Below are 20485 nucleotides of genomic sequence, written 5' to 3' on the forward strand. Positions count from 1 at the left end.
AACGAAATATGACAAATATTTATAAGACATTTATTTGTACTGTTTTCTGTTTTATATCAAAGAATGACCATGCAATAAGTTGCACTATTCCTATAGCTATTGGATACAGGCATATAAGCAGAAACATGGCATGTTTCAGTTCATGTGAAGCTTCCACTGTATTGTTTTTTAATTCACCATATCCGTAATGATTTAATATTGAAACAGTAACCATTGGTGAAAATGACATGGCTGGTTTTGACAACAATGCACTTATTCCAAATACAGTGGACGATATAGGATGTCTGAAAAATAAGAAATAAGATTATAATGGATTTAATACATATTTCAGGGGAAATGCATGACTTTGTATATTCTACTTTGATTACAACTTTAATACATATTTGAGGGGAAATGCATGACTTTGTATATTCTACTTTGATTACAACTTAATACTTATTTGAGGTGAAATGCATGACTTTGTATATTCTACTTTGATTACCACTTAATACATATTTGAGGGGAAATGCATGACTTTGTATATTCCACTTTGATTACAACTTAATACATATTTGAGGGGAAATGCACGACTTTGTATATTCTACTTTGATTACAACTTAATACATATTTGAGGGCAAAAGCATGGCCTTGTATATTCTACTTTGATTACAACTTAATACATATTTCAGGGGAAGTGCATGACTTTGTATATTCTACTTTGATTACAACTTTAATACATATTTGAGGGGAAATGCATGACTTTGTATATTCTACTTTGATTACAACTTAATACATATTTCAGGGGAAATGCATGACATTGTATATTCTACTTTGATTACAAATTCTTGAGTATTGTACAAATTTTGATGTAATAGAAATATTCACCAAAAAGGAATTACTAAATGTCAAAGGAACCTTTAAACAAAATAAAAACAAATGTATATATCTTTAGGTAATTAAACGATATTCATCAATATACAATTGCGTACTGCAGATCACATGACAAAATGTTTGAATCCTTCCAATGGGAGTCGTATTGGTGGTTTCAATTAAACCAACAAAGACTACCAAACATTTGAACAATCTTCAAACTATAAGCGGGCAAAAAAAAATGAAGATACAGACAAGATTTCTGAAAAGGGACAGTAGTAGCTTTAAGTCTTTGAAGAAATGTTAGACGATTATTACTGTAATATTTACATAAACTGTTATCACAGAGATATGTCTCGCCTTTTTGTAATTTTGCTTATGCAAATGTTGAAATTAAAATAGCAATACTTTAACATGTAAGTTATGCAAATATTCAAAGTCGATGAACCATGACTGAAGGTACATGGCTGAACAATCTCCATGGAAATGAGATGTGCCAATGTTAATACAACTGCATACCAAATACCATTAACTAATCATAAGTCGTTCCCTTTAAACAAACCTAAACACAAACATTAACTTGTAGACTATGTAAAAGTTTCAAAGTCAATGAACCATGATGAGGGAGTGGGGCTATATAATCTCCATGGAAATAAGACTTGCAAATGCCAATAAATTTGCATACCAAATATCATTGACATAACATTAGCAGTTCATCTTAAACTGATTTAATCACAAACTAATACATATAAACTAAGCAAATGTTTCAAAGTCAATAGACCATGACTGAGGGGGCGGGACCAAATATTCTCCATGGAAATAAGATGTACTAATGCTTATACAACTGCATACCAATTAACATTGGTCTACCACTAATGGTTCCCCTTGAACTGACCTAATCACAAACTAATACATGTAAACTAAGCAAAATTTTCAAAGTCAATAGACCATGACTAAGGGGTCGGAGCCAAATAATTTCCATGGAAATGAGATATGCCAATGCTTATACAACTGCATAGCAAATATCATTGACCTACCACTAGTGGTTCCCCCAAAAACTGACCTAATCACAAACTAATACATGTAAACTAAGCAAAAGTTTCAAAGTCAATAGACCATGACTGAGGGGGCAGGGCCAAATAATCTCCATGGAAATGAGATGTGCCAATGCTTATACAGCTGCATACAAAATATCATTGACCTACCACTTGTGGTTCACCATAAACTAGACCTAATCACAAACTAATACATTGTTGACGCCGCCGTCGCCGCCGACGCCGGAAACAGCATACCTATGTCTCGCTTTTTGACTCTGTCAAGGCGAGACAATAAATTAAACTTTCAATATCCCATATCTACACAAATTTTTCCCAAATAATAGATATAAAAAAACGCATACAAATACAATTATAGACGTTCATGGCTTGGGACAGACATATAAAGAATGTAGCGGGGATAAACATGTTTGTGAGCACTGAATCCATCAAATAGCTTAAATCAATAGATTAGTACGAAGCACAAACAAACAGCTAATTAACATAAAAGCAATAGACACACATCCCTGATATAAGAGTACTCGCAGTTATCGAGAGCTATAGTTCAAAGCAAATCACAACTAAATTAAATAAATAAATCGTGTTTTGTATAGTCTAGAACAGTTGAAAGTAAAATTTAACAGAGACAACCACAACTAAAAAAGGCTATTTTTTTTAAAGAACTGAAAAGCGATATAAGTAGAGGCACGACCGAAGAGGTTCTTGGCTGTGAAGAGGCACAATAACATACGAGTGGGTTACACTACTGTTCGTTATCTCAAGCCTCGATCCCAATTTTAGTCTTGATCTGTTGAATAACAGAAGATACATAAATGAACATTAAAATCAATAATTTAAAAAAAAAGTATTAGAGTTACAGACGACTAAAAAGGTAAAAGTATAATACTATATAAATCGTATTGTAGATGCTCGCACTTTCTGATATCAGGCTCATGTTTTTAATTTGCTCCAATAGAAAAAAAAATGCCGTTCTTCGCCCTTATATCAGCCGCTATACTTCCGGGTATATTTCATACGACAACATCATGAACACGAATGCTTATGCAGTGTATGATGATTTCACAACAACAGTTTGTTTATAACAGTTATCAATAAGTTTACGAAGCCAAAAAAGAACAGTTTGATGAAATTTTCTTATACTTGTTGGTGTTATAAATAATAATAACGTTAACTGCTGTGTGTGAAATGCCGCTTTTAAAATCGAATTCCTGAATTTATAATAATTTTTTTCTTTGTTACAAATTTAGTGAAAGTTGGAGATTTCATATCTGTAAGCATGCTGAACTATCGGATTCAGCAGTTTGCCAGTTATTGCCGTCGTTACACTCGAAATAGTTAAGAAAAAATATAAAAATAGATTGTGATGAAAATGTAACACAACAAAGTTAACTGTTGATATGATTTTTCCATTATTATAAAGTTATAAATAATAAAATATCTTAATCACCCAATGCCAGATGACACCAGCAATAAATAATATCTTTTATGTTACACTTACTTCCTATTGTATTTGCTTTTGTTATCATCAGCAATATCAGCTAGAGGCATGTTGAATAGTGAAAATGTAGCGCCTGATGCACAGCTGAAAATAACATAAAATCATCACAATAATACATTCGAGCGGTAACATAAAATATTTAAGTCTACAATTTATTTTACAAATAATGTCGTCTTAAAAAACAGGAACATTGGGTATATAAATATAACATAAGACGACTGGTACAAAAGTTCGTAGAAAACTCTTATCAAATGAACACACATAAAGATATACATTTAAAATGTTAAAGTGTTTTGATATTTATATTTATGACTTGACATGTCAAATATAAATGCTTAAAACAAATGTTGGATACATTAACGAATATACCATCAAAGCTCGTAGTTCGTGACTTAACGGGAAATGTTGTGAAGACGAATTAACCCTTTCTAATCATATTTTATTTATGCAGGTATATAGTTTTGTATGGATGCCACTGAATTACAGTACCACTTCATTCACATCCGTATGTACACCATGATGTCATTATGTCATTGAATATCCTGGTTTTTTTCGTTAACATAATGTCAAATTGCTTAAAGACCACTCCAAATTAAAATCTTTCATTTTGCATTAACTATTATAACTTGGTGTAAATAAAATGCACCAAATCGGGCTTGTACACGTTCTGATGGATGTATGTACTAGATGTAGGCAGCTCATATTTTAGGGACGTCAGCTCCGAAGATATGAGACGACTACATACAGTACCGGTCTGTCAGTGAGAGATACTGAAAATACATCAAATTAAATCAACAGTATCTTATGAATTATCTCCATTTTTTAACTCTTAAAATGATATTTCTACATATTTTTCAATCGGTCAAATAAGATTTACCACCATTGTGAGCATATATGTAAAGCCTAAGGGATTGTGTGCTTAGTTTTTGCCATGGTGAATTCTAATTGGCTCTGCAGTTGTCGATTTTCTGCAACTTTTCATAGCGTAAAAGGTCTGTTGATCGTTACTAATGAAAGCTGTATCATCCATTTTTGGTCTACATTGGCTCAACATCTAATTTTATGTTTCCTTAGTATGTACGATTTTCTTTAAAGAACAGTATAATCGATAAGTGATCTCGCTTCGACATGCAAAAATGTCCTTTCCAAGTAAAACATGACCATATGTGGTTTTTGAGAATCTGAAAGAGACCTTTCGATTTGATGCTCTGAACGTTTTATATTTTTGGCTACCCAAACATTTGGTCTTTCGCACATCTGTCAGATAGAGTGTTTTTTTTACCAGAAGCACATGTCGTGCGAATCGATATTAGTATCATTTGTTTATATTAGCAGATGTACCATGAATTCTGGGGCGTAGGAGCCAGATGCAAGGCCGAAGATGTCATTTCTTTTTTGTATAAGAAAATGAGAGAGAACACCGACTAATTTCTAGACTACTAAACAATGGAATTTTCTTTTTTCTTCTTTTTTCTTGTCACTTTAAGACCCCCGACTTTTCAGACAGTCTACTCCTCCGCCACTGATGACATCGTTTACAAATACACATATCATTCTCAACGTTTGCTGTGTACTATCAAACATCAGAATTATATCAATTTATTTAAAATTCCATTCGAGTATACAAAAAATAAATATATCTTACTTATCAGCTAACAAGAACACCATCAGACACCACGGATGACCTTGTCCTATATGGAGCATTACAATTCCCGCAAAAACGATATATATAAACGCAGACCTGATCACATAATAGTAGGAATATCTGGAGACAAACGTTGTTACTGTGATTATAACAAGCTGGAAAAGAAAGTCACGTCTGAAATACAGCTCCTTAATTCTTTTAAATCATTGATTGATTGATTAATTGATTGGTTGATTGATCGATTGATTTAAATATATTCTTTCTTTTATAGGAAAATTTATTAAAAAAAAACCTGAGCAGTTAAACAATATACACACACTGAGCTATGGTACCATATCGGTGAAATATAACCTTTGTCTTTTAAAATTACAGATACCTAACCCATTATTATATTGTAAATTCAATTCCCGTAACATTAAGGAATAAACAAATTAAAAACCTACAGTCGACATTAATGAAACTCCACCATAAAACAACTTTCGAACACTTAATGGAACATCATCTTCTGAGATCAACTGGTCACAAACAATTGCAATGAAGCTGTTTAGAAACGTTTTGTGGAATGCATGACAAAAATTTGATATGATGAATGCTATGAAATTCCTGTCATAAAAAAGCTGACCTACTTGATTCTTGTAAGGTTCCTTTTTAACATTTACACGCGAGTTCTTTGCAAGTTCGTATTTTTCTATTTTTTTAACATCATATTTCGTATGAGCATTAAGTCCCGAGTAGTAAAATAAACTGCAGGCACAAACTGCAACACACACAGATGTTATCTGAAAGGCTTTAAAATTGTGCAAACTGTCTGAGGTAAATTCTAGTAACATAACGCTTGGACCACCAAGTATACTAGCCATTTGTGCATATCGAGTCAACTTTATTCTATCTTCTGTATCTCGAGAAATCTCTGTGAATAATGAAGATACCGCTAATCCTATGAATGTAAACAGTGTATCCCAAAGAAAAAAAGTCATAATTAAATGAAGACCAACAAGCCATGAACTTTCTCCCCATGGAATCCAAGGCACAATAAATGAGAAGGCAAACAGAGGACCACAATACAGTATGCTTTCCCGTCTTGTTCTTGATATTTTAAGCTTTGACCCATCTTGTATGTAAGCGAACAACGGATTACTGACAGACGTCCAGACCATATGAAAGGTTTGAGCTATCTGAAACCAAGTTTCTTCAATGTGATAGTGGTTTATAAAAACTTTGACATAATAGAAGTTGAATGCAGATGCAATCATGTGAAAAGCAACGCCAGCTGCACAATAAGCCAATATCTCCTGCTTCCTTAAAACCATGATCCATAGTCTAGATACTGTGTGTTTCAAAGTGTAGTTTCTTTTTCACAGTAGTCTGAAAATTAAAAAAAAAAAAAATTCTATAAACAATTATCATTCTTTTATTACAATATATGTGGATGCCTTTCACACATCTTGTTAAAGGATTGTTAATCATTAAGCTCATGGACACAAAAGATTAATACATCAACATCACCTTTATATTGAAAAATTGTTCAAAATGATCTCACTTTGATACTAATAAGGTGAACCTGCAAGAAAGTTCAGATGATATTACATACTTTAAAACACAAAATAGAACTCTATAAATTTTGTGTGTCCTAAGCGCTTTACCTTCACCAGAAACGCTTAACCCAAACACTTGAAACCCAAGGATGTATAACCAAATGGAAACTAAAATGTATTATGGTCCACTAAGCATGTGGAATTTGGAACCTTAATTTCTTAATAATTTCTGAATTCACCAACCGAGACATTAAAAAAGGTTTTTTAAATCATGCAAGTATCGAAGCACTGACTACTGAGCTGATGATACCCTCGGGGACTAGCAGTCCATCAACGGTGGTACCAACCATTCAACGTTGGCATGGACCCAGTAAACATTCGAAGAGAAACTGACAACACCATGGCAAAAAATAACGAAAAACAACGAAAAGACAACCAAGTCTAGAAAACACTACCGTGAAAACTAAAGACAAAACAACATCACTAAAATATAGGCGTGATCTCAGGTGCTCCGGAAGGGTAAGCATATCCTGCTCGACTGGTATTATCCATCATGTTGCTCGTGGTAAGTCAGTGACAAATTCAGCCGGAAAAGTATCATTCGACGATGTCACAATCGAGGAAAAGAGGACAGGATTGTGATAACGACAATTGACACACTATCAGTGGTGATCTGTGACAGATATTTTCGCCATACAGGTCAACGAGCTTGTGCTGTTGCCGGTAAAACTTTAGAAGGGATGACTTCAACCTTAATACTTCGAACTCTATGTTCAATACCTTCCTTGTAAGTAGCAACCCTCTATGAATGATCATGATACTAAATGCAAGCTTTGGAATATGGTATCAACTGGGATGTATTATATATATAATATATATATTATTATGTTATTTTCATGTCAAATGTTCATATCCTTCTGGGTCCTGAATGAAAATAAAATATTCTTCTTTTTTATATATACCCCTATGCAGGCGCCGCTGGAATGTTGCTACGTAGAAATGGAACCATCACAATTGGGAAACTGAAATCATCCCTTTTGTCGTAAAGTTTTGTATTAAACCGACCCTCATTGTGAATTTCTACATACATGTATAAGTCAAGATAAGAAAGTGGGAAAAGGCGAATTATATATTCAGCGTACATGTACGTACGTTTGCATATTTCATAACGGAGACAATTGTCACTATGCAGTGATTTTCCAACCCTCATTTGGGGTCCGAATTTGGGCCCCAATCCCAAAGAGAAATATGCTCTTTTTTCCCAATTTTCAGCTCTAAAATTCCCAACTGTATATCGTCACGAGATTTTGTTGGTGTCGTATCGTGGTTTTTTGTTTACAAATCTCTTGAATCTTGTTTGCAATTCATGCAGTTATTCCTTCTCAGAATTCAGGATTTTGCACCTAATTTTTCAAAATTTTCTTGGGAGGTATGTCCCAAACCCCCTAGCAAGTTGCACACACGGTACCCTCCGTATAAACGGACTAATGTATTTCAGTCCCCAAAGCCAACATTTCACGAACTTTAATTCCCAATTGCATGGGCCATGGGCCCCTTCCCCTAAGCACTAGGAAAATCACTGTGTAACTGGACGTAAATTAAACATAAATCAACCAATCATCATGAATGGAGACAACTCTTAACTCTACTCAGTACTCATAGCTACGGCTATAAACAATTTTAACTGATTGAAGAAAAAAACAACCATTGGCAAAAGAACGTGTTAGATAAAACAATTAACAAATATTAAAGGAACATATTGCATATTTCAATAGTTCAGTCTCCATCAGTAGACATCTTTAGAGAACAGCTCACTTCTGATTATAATACTAAACCTCTTGTACATAATTAACACCTAAATTTGTTCATCTGTACAACCACACAATTTGTACAAAATAGCATTTAATTTTCTGTATTTTTGTTTTATTTTCAAGTTTTATTTTTTTCGAAATAGGCCACAAACGCAACAGTAATTAATCGTCAGCCTGCTTTATGGTATAATGTATGTTTAAAGAAGAAAGAAGTGGGGGCGAACGGGCCTAGGGCGAACTATTTCGATACCGATATCAGGTTTTTCGTTCGCTGGGTGGAAGTTCTAAAAGAGGAAACACATATGTTGGTTAATGAGCAATGGTAAAAAATTAATATAAAAAATAAAATACTTACAATAAAGTTACTATGTGCATCAGCAAACGATTACTTCAGTCTTCGCAGATGTTTGCTGTTATGCTTATTCTCTTATTAATCGATATATCCTTTCAAGTCAGCCAGTCGATTTATGTAACAAAATAAAAATCCGGATTATTTGACCGGAAGCTTGTATAAATGGTTTTGGCCGTTACTTTTTTTTTTTACTTCGGAGCTCTTCGGACTTATCCAGTTTATCAAGGACAATTCTGGAGAAAGTTAAAATGTGACAATGAAAAATGTTTCATCTAAAAAAATATGCAAAAGATACAAATTCATATTGTTGGGAGTTCTCATTATACTTTGTATACAACTATCCTTATTATCCTTCAGTCCCAACACAAATTCAACGGAATCTGATCCTTCAGTAAGTCAACTTTGAAAAGTCTTTATTGCAAAAACAAATAATTTGTTAAATAAATACTTTCATAACTGCTTACTACAAATTTATACTTGGCTGGTTTAGTCACGTAGAGAATCATATTCATACGATTTTTAAGCACCAACCCCTGGTGTCTCTTCCAGTTGAGCAATCAAATGAATGGTCATATCTATCTGTATGTATTTAATACCTCTTGTTGCTTGCTTTGACCTGGGACTATTATACTAACGGGACTGGAAACTGATCGATCTGTTGAGAATTCATTGCCCCAAAAGCGGATTATTGATTTTTTTTGTTTTGATTGACAGCTTATCGTGTCACGTAGTAAATTAGCATCCGGTACATGAATGTAAACAATAGAATTAGGCAAAAAAGTCAGCATATATATAATACTGTTAAAATTGGTGGATTTGAAATAAAAAAATAATTATTAATTTAATTAGTTTAAATGCAAAAAATATATATTGTTTACGAAAAATTATTAATAAGTAGTCAATATATTAGTGTTGAAAATAAACCAGATGTAGTCGAAATGCCAGCGCTTTACTTGACCGCTAAGAAAAACAACATGTCAAAGGTTAACAGATCATAATGAATCCTGATAAAAACAATAAGAGTGCAATAAAAACAATGTTTACAATTTCAGTTCATAATTAATTCATATAACAAAAGTTACCCGGGTCTCATAAAGATATAGCAACATTGTTTTGAACTTTTGTGAACTTCGTGTTTACACCAAAATTTCAATATGGCTATGAACGGGCCTACTTTTCTAGTTCTAATTATGGAACCTATAGTGTACATATTTTCACGAAGTCATATGCTAATGCCACCAGAAGACCATTACTGAGCAAAATTAACCCTGATTATAATAAAAATATTGTACACATAAAAAGGAGTAGGTAATTTTATAGGAACAGTATAATTTATTTGAGCCGCGCATGTGGGTTCCAGTTGTAATGAGAAAGAGATTTATATTCCACTTTTTATTTTAAAAAGTGACAATAAAAAAAGGCAAATCCAAACTATAACCTATAAATATGATTTTACAACAAACAGAACTTGCGTATCTCTTTTCAATCAACAGTTATAAGAAATTTTATGAATCATATACTTTTTTCCACATCGTCCCCACGCTATTTTCATCCTGAAAATTTCAATCTGAATGTGTCATTTTTTACACTTAAGACGGGATTTGGTGATTAATAACAACTGTCAAAGATCGAGATAACTTTTATCATTATAGTAATCATGTTTATATTAAGGATTATCATTTCGAATAACTATAAAATAAAAAAACAAATTACGGAAATTATAAGATCAAGGCACGCTGTCACTGTCAAAACAATATGGCATATCGATAAATAGCGCAGGTAAAGTCTCGTTCTAACGACCGTGATGTTGATATTATTACACTGATTGGTGTAACGGTTTCCAGTCCCGTTAGTATAATAGTCCCAGCTTTGACACCAGGACTGAGGAGATTAGTATGGACCCTAAGCACTGTCCCCTGGTGTGTTCTCCACCCAAGCAACCTTTCTTCTTCTCTGGATCTTTACACCCTTTATAAGGTAACCATACTTTTGTTCCACCACCAAAAATATACAAAATAATGACCCACAATTTTTGTCTCCCCTTGGGTTGCACTGTCGCAAACATCCTTTTTGCAGAGAACATTTAAAATCATCTTATATTAATTTTTACATTACCACACCAGTATTATACATAATTTGTACACCAATCTCAGTTATTTTTATGTCCCAGCCATGGTAGAGGGGGTATTAAATGTTACCCCTGTCTCCCATAATTAGTTTCTATTCTCTAACTTTACTCTTTAGTTTGCCTCAACCAAATGTAATGAAACTTATAACACAATGTTTATTTCCACAATTTTTTTTTTAACACAAATCAAGTGCGAATTTGGTTGCGTTACTTTTACCGTTCTTGAGTTATGTCCCTTTATAATGTTATATGCAAGCGGGACCATCATCTGTGTCCAATTCACACATTTACCATTTATCTATAAATGAGTTACACCGTTGTTTACCCGAGGTCAGTCGGCTTAAAGGACCTCATCGAACAATTAATTCTTACTGTGACGTATTAACACAAGCATTGTGACATAGGCAATTTACGGGAAACTGCACTTATCCAAAAGTCGTCTATTCTTGTACTATATTGATTGTATACATTGTAACAAAATTATGATTGCATCTTTGTCATTGCTTCCTGAGGAACCGTAACTGAAATAAACAAGTCAGGAAACTGAAAATAAATTATATGCACTAAAATTATAAAAAGGTCCTGTGTATCTGTAGTTTAAACTAATATAGCTCGATCTGGCTGCTTTGGTTTAATCAGGTTATAAAAAATATCTCTGTTTTCAATTTTTAAATGAAATTTAGAGTTACAATCTATTAAATGGAATATCTATGACTCAACCTCCTGCTGTTCCTGTTAGTGTTATACATTGTTGTTGAGGGTTTGGTGCAAGCTCCCCCATCAACATTTTCCATCAACAACAACAACAAGGTTCAAAACAAGGTGGTTTTTATTACATGTATGCTTTCAAGTCTATTAATTCAGAAACTGAAATTTCATGTGAAAAGTGTTTTAGGGAGGCAATTTCTTTACAACCCTCTTAGACTAACGTAGCCAAATCATGTTAAATAAGCTAAAACTGTAGATACATGTATACTGAATCTTATAAAAACCAGCAGGATAAACTTGCTTTATTCTTATTAGCATGCTACTGTTTAGTACAGTGTGATGCATTTTCACATCCATTGCTCATGAACTATATTCTTGTATCTTCTTAACATAATGACCATGACATTTGGTATTGTGCTTCATGTTAGCCAGCTATTTATTGTCTGATGCATTTTTGTCGAGCCTGCAAAATATATTTCGCGAAACCGAGACATAGCAATCCTAGATTCCAACGTCGGCATCGTGAACATTTAGGTTCAGTCTGTGGTGAAAGTTTTTTTAGACATCAATAACTTTGTCAAATCTACATGGAATTTAATGAAATTTGGACAGAAGCTTGTTTATGACCAAAATATAGTATACAGAGAAAAATATTTATTTCCATTTTCCGTATTTTACTGATAAATGGACTTAGTTTTTTGTCTCGCCTTGACAGAGTCAAAAAGTGAGACATAGGTATGTTGTTTCTGGCGGCGGCAGCGGCGTCAACAATGTGTTAGTTTGTGATTAGGTCTAGTTTATGGTGAACCACTTGTGGTAGGTCAATGATATTTGGTATGCAGTTATATTACCATTGGCACATCTCATTTCCATGGAGATTATTTGGTCCTGCCCCCTCAGTCATGGTCTACTGACTTTGAAACTTTTGCTGAGTTTACATGTATAAGTTTGTGATTTGGTCAGTTTATGGGGAACCACTAGTGGTAGGTCAATAATATTTGGTATGCAGTTGTATAAGCATTGGCATATCTCATTTCCATGGAGATTATTTGGCTCAGGGGCCCGGCTCCGCCCCCTCAGTCATGGTCTATTACATTTGAAACTTTTGCTTAGTTTACATGTATTAGTTTGTGATTAGGTCAGTTCAAGGGGAACCATTAGTGGTAGGCCAATGTTAATTGGTATGCAGTTGTATAAGCATTAGCACATCTCATTTCCATGGAGAATATTTGGCCCCGCATCCTCAGTCATGGTCTATAGACTTTGAAACTTTTGCTTAGTTTACCTTGTATTAGTTTGTGATAAGATCAGGTTAGGATGAACCGCTAAAGTTAAGTCAATGACATTTGGAAGCAAATTTATTGGCATTTGCAAGTCTCGTTTCCATGGAGATTATATAGCCCCACCCCCTCATCATGGTTCAATGACTTTTACATTGTTTACAAGTTAATGTTTTGTTTTTAGGTTTGTTTAAAGGGAACGACTTATAAATGATAAGTCAATGGTATTTGGTATGCAGTTGTATTAGCATTGGCACATCTCATTTCCATGGAGATTGTTTAGCCATGTACCTTCAGTCATGGTTCATTGACTTTGAATATTTGCATAACTTACATGTTAAAGTATTGCTATTTTAATTTCAACATTTGCATTATCATGATTATCAAAATTACAAAAAGGCAAGACATATCTCTGTGTTAACAGTTTATTTTACAGTTAACGTTCAGATTTAGTCTGAGGTAAAAGTTTATTTAGACATCAATATCTTTGTCAAACCTACATGGAATTTTAAGAAATTTGGACAGAAGCTTGTTTATGACCAAAATATAGTATCCAGAGCAAAATTTTGAAAATATTTATTTTCATTTTTCCATATTTTACAGTTTACTAATAGATGGACTAAGTATTTTTTACAGTTAGCATTCATATTTAGTCTAAGGTTAAAGTTTTCAGTCATCCATAACTTTGTCAAACCTTCATGGAAATTTGAAATTTGGACAGAAGCTTGTTTATGACCAAAATACAGTATCCAGAGCACAATTTCGAAAATATTTATTTTCATTTTTCCCTATTTTACTAATAAATGCATGGACTTAGTTTTTTTATACAGTTAACAAGTAGATACAGTCTGGGATTAAAGTTTGTTACACATCAATTACTTAGTAAAACCTTTATGGAGTTTCATGAATCTTTGGCAGAAGCTTTTTAATGATGAACATGATGAAGAGATAATGTCTGAAGCAAACCTTTGAAAATACATTTTATTTCATTTTTATACGCCCGTTAACGGGACGTATTATGGTATACTGTTGTCCATCCGTCCATCTGTCTGTCCATCGTCAACGTGTCGGACAATAACTCAAAAACGCTTTAACCAATTTGCATAAAACTGGTGAATTGTTTATATCTATTAAAAAAGTTTTTTTTCAGTTTTCTGACAATAACTCAAAAATACTTTGAGCAGTTTTCATGAAACTGGTGAATTGTTTATACACAATGTATCTATTGATGTGAGCTCCCTTTCGATTTTTATAAATTTTAGATTTTACATTTCAGGGTTATGGGGTTTTATTCATTAAAAAGGGGGGATTTTCCAGTTTTCCAGCAATAACTCAAAAGTGCTTTGAGCAGTTTTCATGAAACTTTGGTGACTGGTTTATATCTATTAAAATAACCTCCCTTAACTTTTTTTATAAATTTCTGAAATGTGATTGAGGAGTTATGGAATTTTATTCTTTGAAAAAGCGACAGGCGTGTCATGCTCTCATGGCGCAGCTCTTTATTAGTATTTTTCTGATAGATGGAATTTTTACAGTTGTCATTTACAGACAGTCTGGGATTAAAATTTTTTTGACATGATAAATTTGTACACCTTCATGGATTGTTAAGAAACTTGGACAGAAGCTAATCTTCAAGGCCAAGAAAGAGCATCTAAAGAAAAAGTTTGAATATTTTTTAAAATTCTGTATTTACTGATAAATGGAATATCTTTTTAAGTCAACATTACACTTTGACACTAACAGCAGCAATGGCAGGTGAGACACAGGGTTCTGCGGAACCCTTTAATTTTTTTTTACATAAAATGTACATAAAAGTATATACATTTTGTGTACGTACAGTTGGAAAACAACCATTGAGAAGGTTCCTGACTCACAACAGATGTTGAAGGGTTAAACTAGTTTTTTGAGAACTCATCCCTCTCCATTTTACTTTCAGTTAGTGGACTAACAAAATAAATGTAAAAGAAGTTCTATGAAAATAAGTACAGGGAAACCACACGAGTAAAAACAAATATGGTATAATAGATAACATCAACAGAAGTACTGTAAAAAACTAGCAATATTACAACACATCATGTCATCAAAGAAAATCCAGAGTTACAGAAAACAAACTCTAATTATGACATACTTCAGTGACTGTACTTAATTATTTCATACAGAAATGCCATAAACAGTACAGGAAGACACTATTTTGTGCATCATCAAGTTTTTGTCTTTTTCAGTCTCTTCTGTCCATAAATAAGCCAACAGACAGAAACAAAACAAACGGACCAGATCCACCATTACAGATTCATGATTCTACTGACAAAAAGTCTTTCCAGTTTCAACCAAAGTGCCATATAACTGTGAAGGATTCTTTATCTGCTATAAGCCGTGCCAAAACTGAACATTGTAAACAGCAAATTGCAGATGTTACTTGTTTGTCATTAGAAGAAAAACTTTTCCCAAAGAATATACCAAATTATTGTCCTTTCAAAGGTAAAGAGTTAATCTTGTTTCCCTTTTGAATTAAATGTGGACTGCAGATGATATTAAGATGAATCTTAATTATGTGTGGTTAGTACATGTAAATTGAAATGTTTTACCATGTTTGATGAAAAATAAGACACTAAAAATGAATTAAATTAGTACTAGTGCACAATCCATTGTGGGAACTAATATAGCAAAGACATACCATGTATTAATGCAATGATTGTATACAATTGCATGTAGCATTGAATCCTGAAAAGTCAAGATAGCTAAATATTTTATCAAAATGGGGTATGCTCAGCCTTTTTAAATATGAATTCAACATTTAAACTATCTAGACTCAAAAAAGTATTGAAATGCTGAAGCCAAGAAGATGTGTAGTGGTATTAAATTTTTATGTCCCAGCCGCAGCAGGGGGCATTAATCTTACCCTTGTCCCTCTTTACATGCATCTGTACATCCTGAATTGGTTTCCGTTCTCTAACTTTAGTTTGCCTCAACCAAATGTTATGAAACTTATACACAATGCTTATTACCACAAAACATTAGGGATGTCAACGAGTACTCGAGTACTCGAGTATCGCTCGGTAGTACCCAGTATCGAATACCAAAATGATACTCGACTAATCGATCTCCTGTAAGAATGTTGTTGCTTTCTTAAGCTTAAACAAAAAAATATTTTTATTGAGAGCGCATCCCGGGAAATTAAATATTAATCCAAATTAATAAAAAATTAATATACGATTCAAATGTTTGCGTTTAACTGTCATTTTAAATTCTCCCAAACAGAGGTAGGCTTTGAACAAGAGCACTTTTCCAAATCTTACATCTTTAGCTAATCTGAGTCATTCCCCCACCTCTATACCGTCAGAGCATATATGTTTATCACCAGGACTGTTAGTTACCTTAACAAAGTCGAGAAATTGCCTCGTCCCAGAAAAAGTTGTCAAAATGATACTTTTAGATACGAACAAATTAAATGCACCCTGTGTCGACCCTCAGAAAATGATTAAAGGCATCAGTAAGTTCTAATTATTACCCCTTTGTTAATTATTAAATGTGTTTTTTTACGGTTCCCAAATACTGTAATTTTCTACAGATATTAATTAATTACGTGATTAGATTATTGCTAGTTTACATAATTCGTATGTAGTAAATGAGCTGTTAATTATGGTATAAAATTCCTTGGACTATTATCTAGTCCTAGGTAATTATGTTCAGGGTTTTACGTTCATAAGACAACGATCCACAATACATAAAATAGGCATAATTTTGTTTATTTTGTAAATATTTTACCGAGTGAGTACTCGAGTATCGCTCAGTAAATCCAACGAGTACTCGATTAGTAAATCTTCACCGAGTTGACATCCCTACAAAACATAGATTTCTTAATATAGTCTAGAAATTATATTTTCTTACCATTTAATCTCTTGACATAGTTCCCATTATATGCACAGACCTGATTGAAATCATATCTCAATTTTGCAAAACAGTAAAGTATAATTGTTTTGTTCATTCATGTCATTTGTATGTTTTTCGGAGAAAAAGAAGTAGTCAAAGGATCAGTATGGCATTAAAATGATTGATTTTAATATTATTGAATTGCTTAAAAGTTCATCCAATCCTTACCCCCTACGATGTGCATTCAGATCTTACATCAGCGCCAAACAAATTCAACGGAGCAATGTGAAATATCTGATTTTGAGTATTTGTATACCCGACATGTATATAAAAAAGGAAATGTTATATGATTGCCAATGAGACGACTACCTATACATACATTGGTATATAATTGAATCTATGTTAGATGTATCAGCATGATACTTTCAATGACTACAACTCCGTTGTTTTTCTGCAGAAAGAAAGTTATTGGTAATGTTTCAAAGCATCAAGATTTCATCAAGTAGAAGTTAATTATTGGAAATTTCTCTCTGTGATCTACTTTTCATACATATTACATTGACTACTATTGACAGAAAAAATATGTTTTATTATATTAATATTTTCTACAGGAAATCATACATCTGGATTCTACTATGGCTGTTTTGGAGACAGTACAGAAAGCAGAGATTTGTCTCATCACAAAGAATTTCCAGAAACAAACTCTCCTAAGAATTGTATAAAATATTGCACTAATGGAGGTACAAATGTAATCTCTAATCTTGATGAGGTCAAAAGGATCTTCTATTTTGTAAATGTTGATTGATTGGGGCTTTAATCTTGTAGTTTTTGCAAGATATCTACTTTTTGGCATACTCAATTGAATAAAGAGATTCTAACATTCAGCTTGGATTGTCTATACATAGCTAGCAGAACAAAAAAGTGTTACATTTAGATTGGCATACATTGATTCTTAAAAATAATGAGATTTTAAATGATTATTTCATGAAGTAGAAATACATTTTGCTTTTTATAGAAATGAATAATATAATTTTTCAATGTTATTTTCATTTTATATTTCATTGGTTGAAAAGCCGCAACTTACAGAATTTACAGAAGTTTCATATTAAAATGTTAATTAGCGGTAGCAAATAAAACAGCAAATGTTTTCTGTATTGATAGGTTATTTATATGCTGGTTTACAATACATGAAGGAATGTTGGTGTGGTGACAGATTTGGTAAGCATGGTAAAGTGGACATATCATTGTGTAATAACCAGTGTCCTGGGGACCCATCTAAACCATGTGGTGGTTACCAGGCTAACAGCATCTATACAACTGGATTAGGAGGTAGGCCATAGTGTCACTTGGAACTTTCTGCAGTAATAACATGTATAACATAAAGTTAACAGGTAGTTGTGGCACAGCTATTGAAGGAAACTGTGACTGGCATGTAATGTCTACTTGCTAAATAGCATTTGTACCAAATAATGCATTAATGTTATGGGCCCTTGGCAAACTCATAGAAGTTAATGAAAATTTCCAAGCAAATAGAACGTAGAAAAGCTTGTTAATATTCTGAAAAAATGATATATGTAACTATTGTACTTTCTAAGATTTAACAAAATTAATATCCTGCAGATAAATGTACATATGAAAATTAATTTAGCCAAAAAAGGACAATAATACGACTTAAGAGTACCTTTTCTCAAAACCCTATTCTGCAAATTTTCCTGTAAAACAATATATTGCGACTAACATTTCTTTAGCTATTAGGCAAGTAGTGAATACATGTTATTGCCAGTGAAATTTATTTTTAACGGATATAAAATTTGTAAATGTTCACAAAATTCTTTTAATTAATATAAAGATTTGAATCATACATACATTGTGATAAATAGCTGTGAAGACCTAAGCTAATCATGACACTGTGATGTACATTGTGATAAATAGCTATGAAGACCTAAGCTAATCATGACACTGTGATGTACATTATGATAAATAGCTGTGAAGACTAAGCTTAACATGACACTGTGATGTACATTGTGATAGATAGCTGTGAAGACTAAGCTAATCATGACACTGTGATGTACATTGTGATAAATAGCTGTGAAGACTAAGCTAATCATGACACTGTGATGATATTAAACATCTTATTATACCCCACACAACGAGTTGCTGAGGGTATAATGTTTTTGACCCGTCCATCTGTCCGTCCGTCCGTCAGTCCGTCCGTCAGTCCGTCAGTCCTGTTTCTTGTCATCGCAACTCCTCTCAAACCACACAACAGAATTTCACGAAACCTTTTTAGATAATAAGGACATACTATGTAGTTGTGCATATCGACAGGAAATTACGATCTATTTGTTTTTCTAGGAGTTACGCCCCTTTGAACTTATTTACTTTAATGTACTACTGCAACAGTTTGTCATCTCAACTCCTCTGAAACCAAACAAAAAAATTTCATGAAACTTTGTAGATAATAAGGACATACTACGTAGATGTGCATATCGTCAGGAAATTACGATTCAATTTTTTTTCCAGGAGTTACGCCCCTTTGAACTTATTTGCCCAATATACTACTGCAACCTTTTGTCATCGCAACTCCTCTCAAACCACACAATAGAATTTCATGAAACCTTTTCAGATAATAAGGACATACTACGTAGATGTGCATATCGACAGGAAATTACAATTCAATTTTGTTTCTAGGAGTTACGCCCCTTTGAACTTATTTGCTTCAATATACCTCTGCAACAGTTTGTCATCGCAACTCCTCTGAAACCACACAACAGAATTTCATGAAACTTTGTAGATGATAAGAACAAACTAGGTAGATGTGCATATCGACAGGAAATTATGATTCAATTATTTTTCTAGGAGTTACGTCCCTTTGAACTTATTTACTTTAATGTACTACTGCAACACTTTGTCATCTCAACTTCTCTGAAACCACACAACAAAATTTCATGAAACTTTGTAGATAATAAGGACATAGTACGTAGATGTGCATATCATCAGGAAATTACGATTCAATTTTTTTTCCAGGAGTTACGCCCCTTTGAACTTATTTGCCCAATATACTACTGCAACCTTTTGTCATCGCAACTCCTCTCAAACCACACAATAGAATTTCATGCAACCTTTTCAGATAATAAGGACATACTACGTAGATGTGCATATCGACAGGAAATTACGATTCAATTTTGTTTCTAGGAGTTACGCCCCTTTGAACTTATTTGCTTCAATATACCTCTGCAACAGTTTGTCATCGCAACTCCTCTGAAACCACACAACAGAATTTCATGAAACTTTGTAGATAATAAGGACATACTAGGTAGATGTGCATATCGACAGGAAATTATGATTCAATTTATTTTCTTATACAATTTTTTTTTCTTACAGTTATTTTATTTCTCCAGTGACAATGTGGGGACGTGGGGTATGTGAGCGTGCTCACTAAGGTTCTTTAATTTTTCATGTTTTAAGATACAACATTTCTTTGATGATTTATACAGCAAAAACATTTTTGGCAACCCCTTATAAATTTTATATCAATAAAACAGAAATTTCATGAGCATAATGATTATGTTGTCACAACTTGCTGCATAGCAAAAGACTAAGAGCTACATGAAGGTTACATTGTGCATTGGACTTTCACTGCAATTTTGTGTCTGTCTGACATCTTACGTTGATACCAATCCAGGAAATCTATGATTTGACAACTATAGGGTTGAATTTTTTTATACCCTTATTATAAGTTATATATATTAAA

The 20485-nt window shown here is 33.1% G+C and overlaps 2 protein-coding genes across 2 annotated transcripts in view; one reads left to right on the forward strand and one right to left on the reverse strand.

The window, feature by feature from the left end:
• Nucleotides 1-14: 14 nt before the first annotated feature.
• LOC127708615 (transmembrane protein 180-like) lies at nt 15-8886 on the reverse strand. The gene is made up of 5 exons (XM_052213638.1): nt 8749-8886; nt 5491-6412; nt 5048-5202; nt 3403-3486; nt 15-284 (listed from the first exon to the last, which is right to left on the reverse strand). Exons 2-5 carry the CDS (start codon nt 6355-6357, stop codon nt 20-22), a joined length of 1371 nt encoding a protein of 456 aa, XP_052069598.1. The 5' UTR covers nt 6358-6412; nt 8749-8886; the 3' UTR covers nt 15-19.
• Nucleotides 8887-8977: 91 nt separating this feature from the next.
• The window catches only part of LOC127709842 (xylosyltransferase 1-like), a 30768-nt gene continuing 19260 nt past the window's right edge, over nt 8978-20485 (forward strand). The window contains exons 1-4 of the mRNA XM_052215511.1: nt 8978-9136; nt 15084-15339; nt 17343-17471; nt 17893-18060. Coding sequence (XP_052071471.1) covers nt 9002-9136; nt 15084-15339; nt 17343-17471; nt 17893-18060 — 688 coding nt within the window. The 5' untranslated portion in view covers nt 8978-9001. The remainder of the gene's footprint in view (nt 9137-15083; nt 15340-17342; nt 17472-17892; nt 18061-20485) is intronic.

The sequence above is a fragment of the Mytilus californianus genome, unplaced genomic scaffold, assembly GCF_021869535.1.
Source record: "Mytilus californianus isolate M0D057914Y unplaced genomic scaffold, xbMytCali1.0.p SCAF_7, whole genome shotgun sequence".
In the NCBI taxonomy this organism is placed as follows: domain Eukaryota; kingdom Metazoa; phylum Mollusca; class Bivalvia; order Mytilida; family Mytilidae; genus Mytilus; species Mytilus californianus.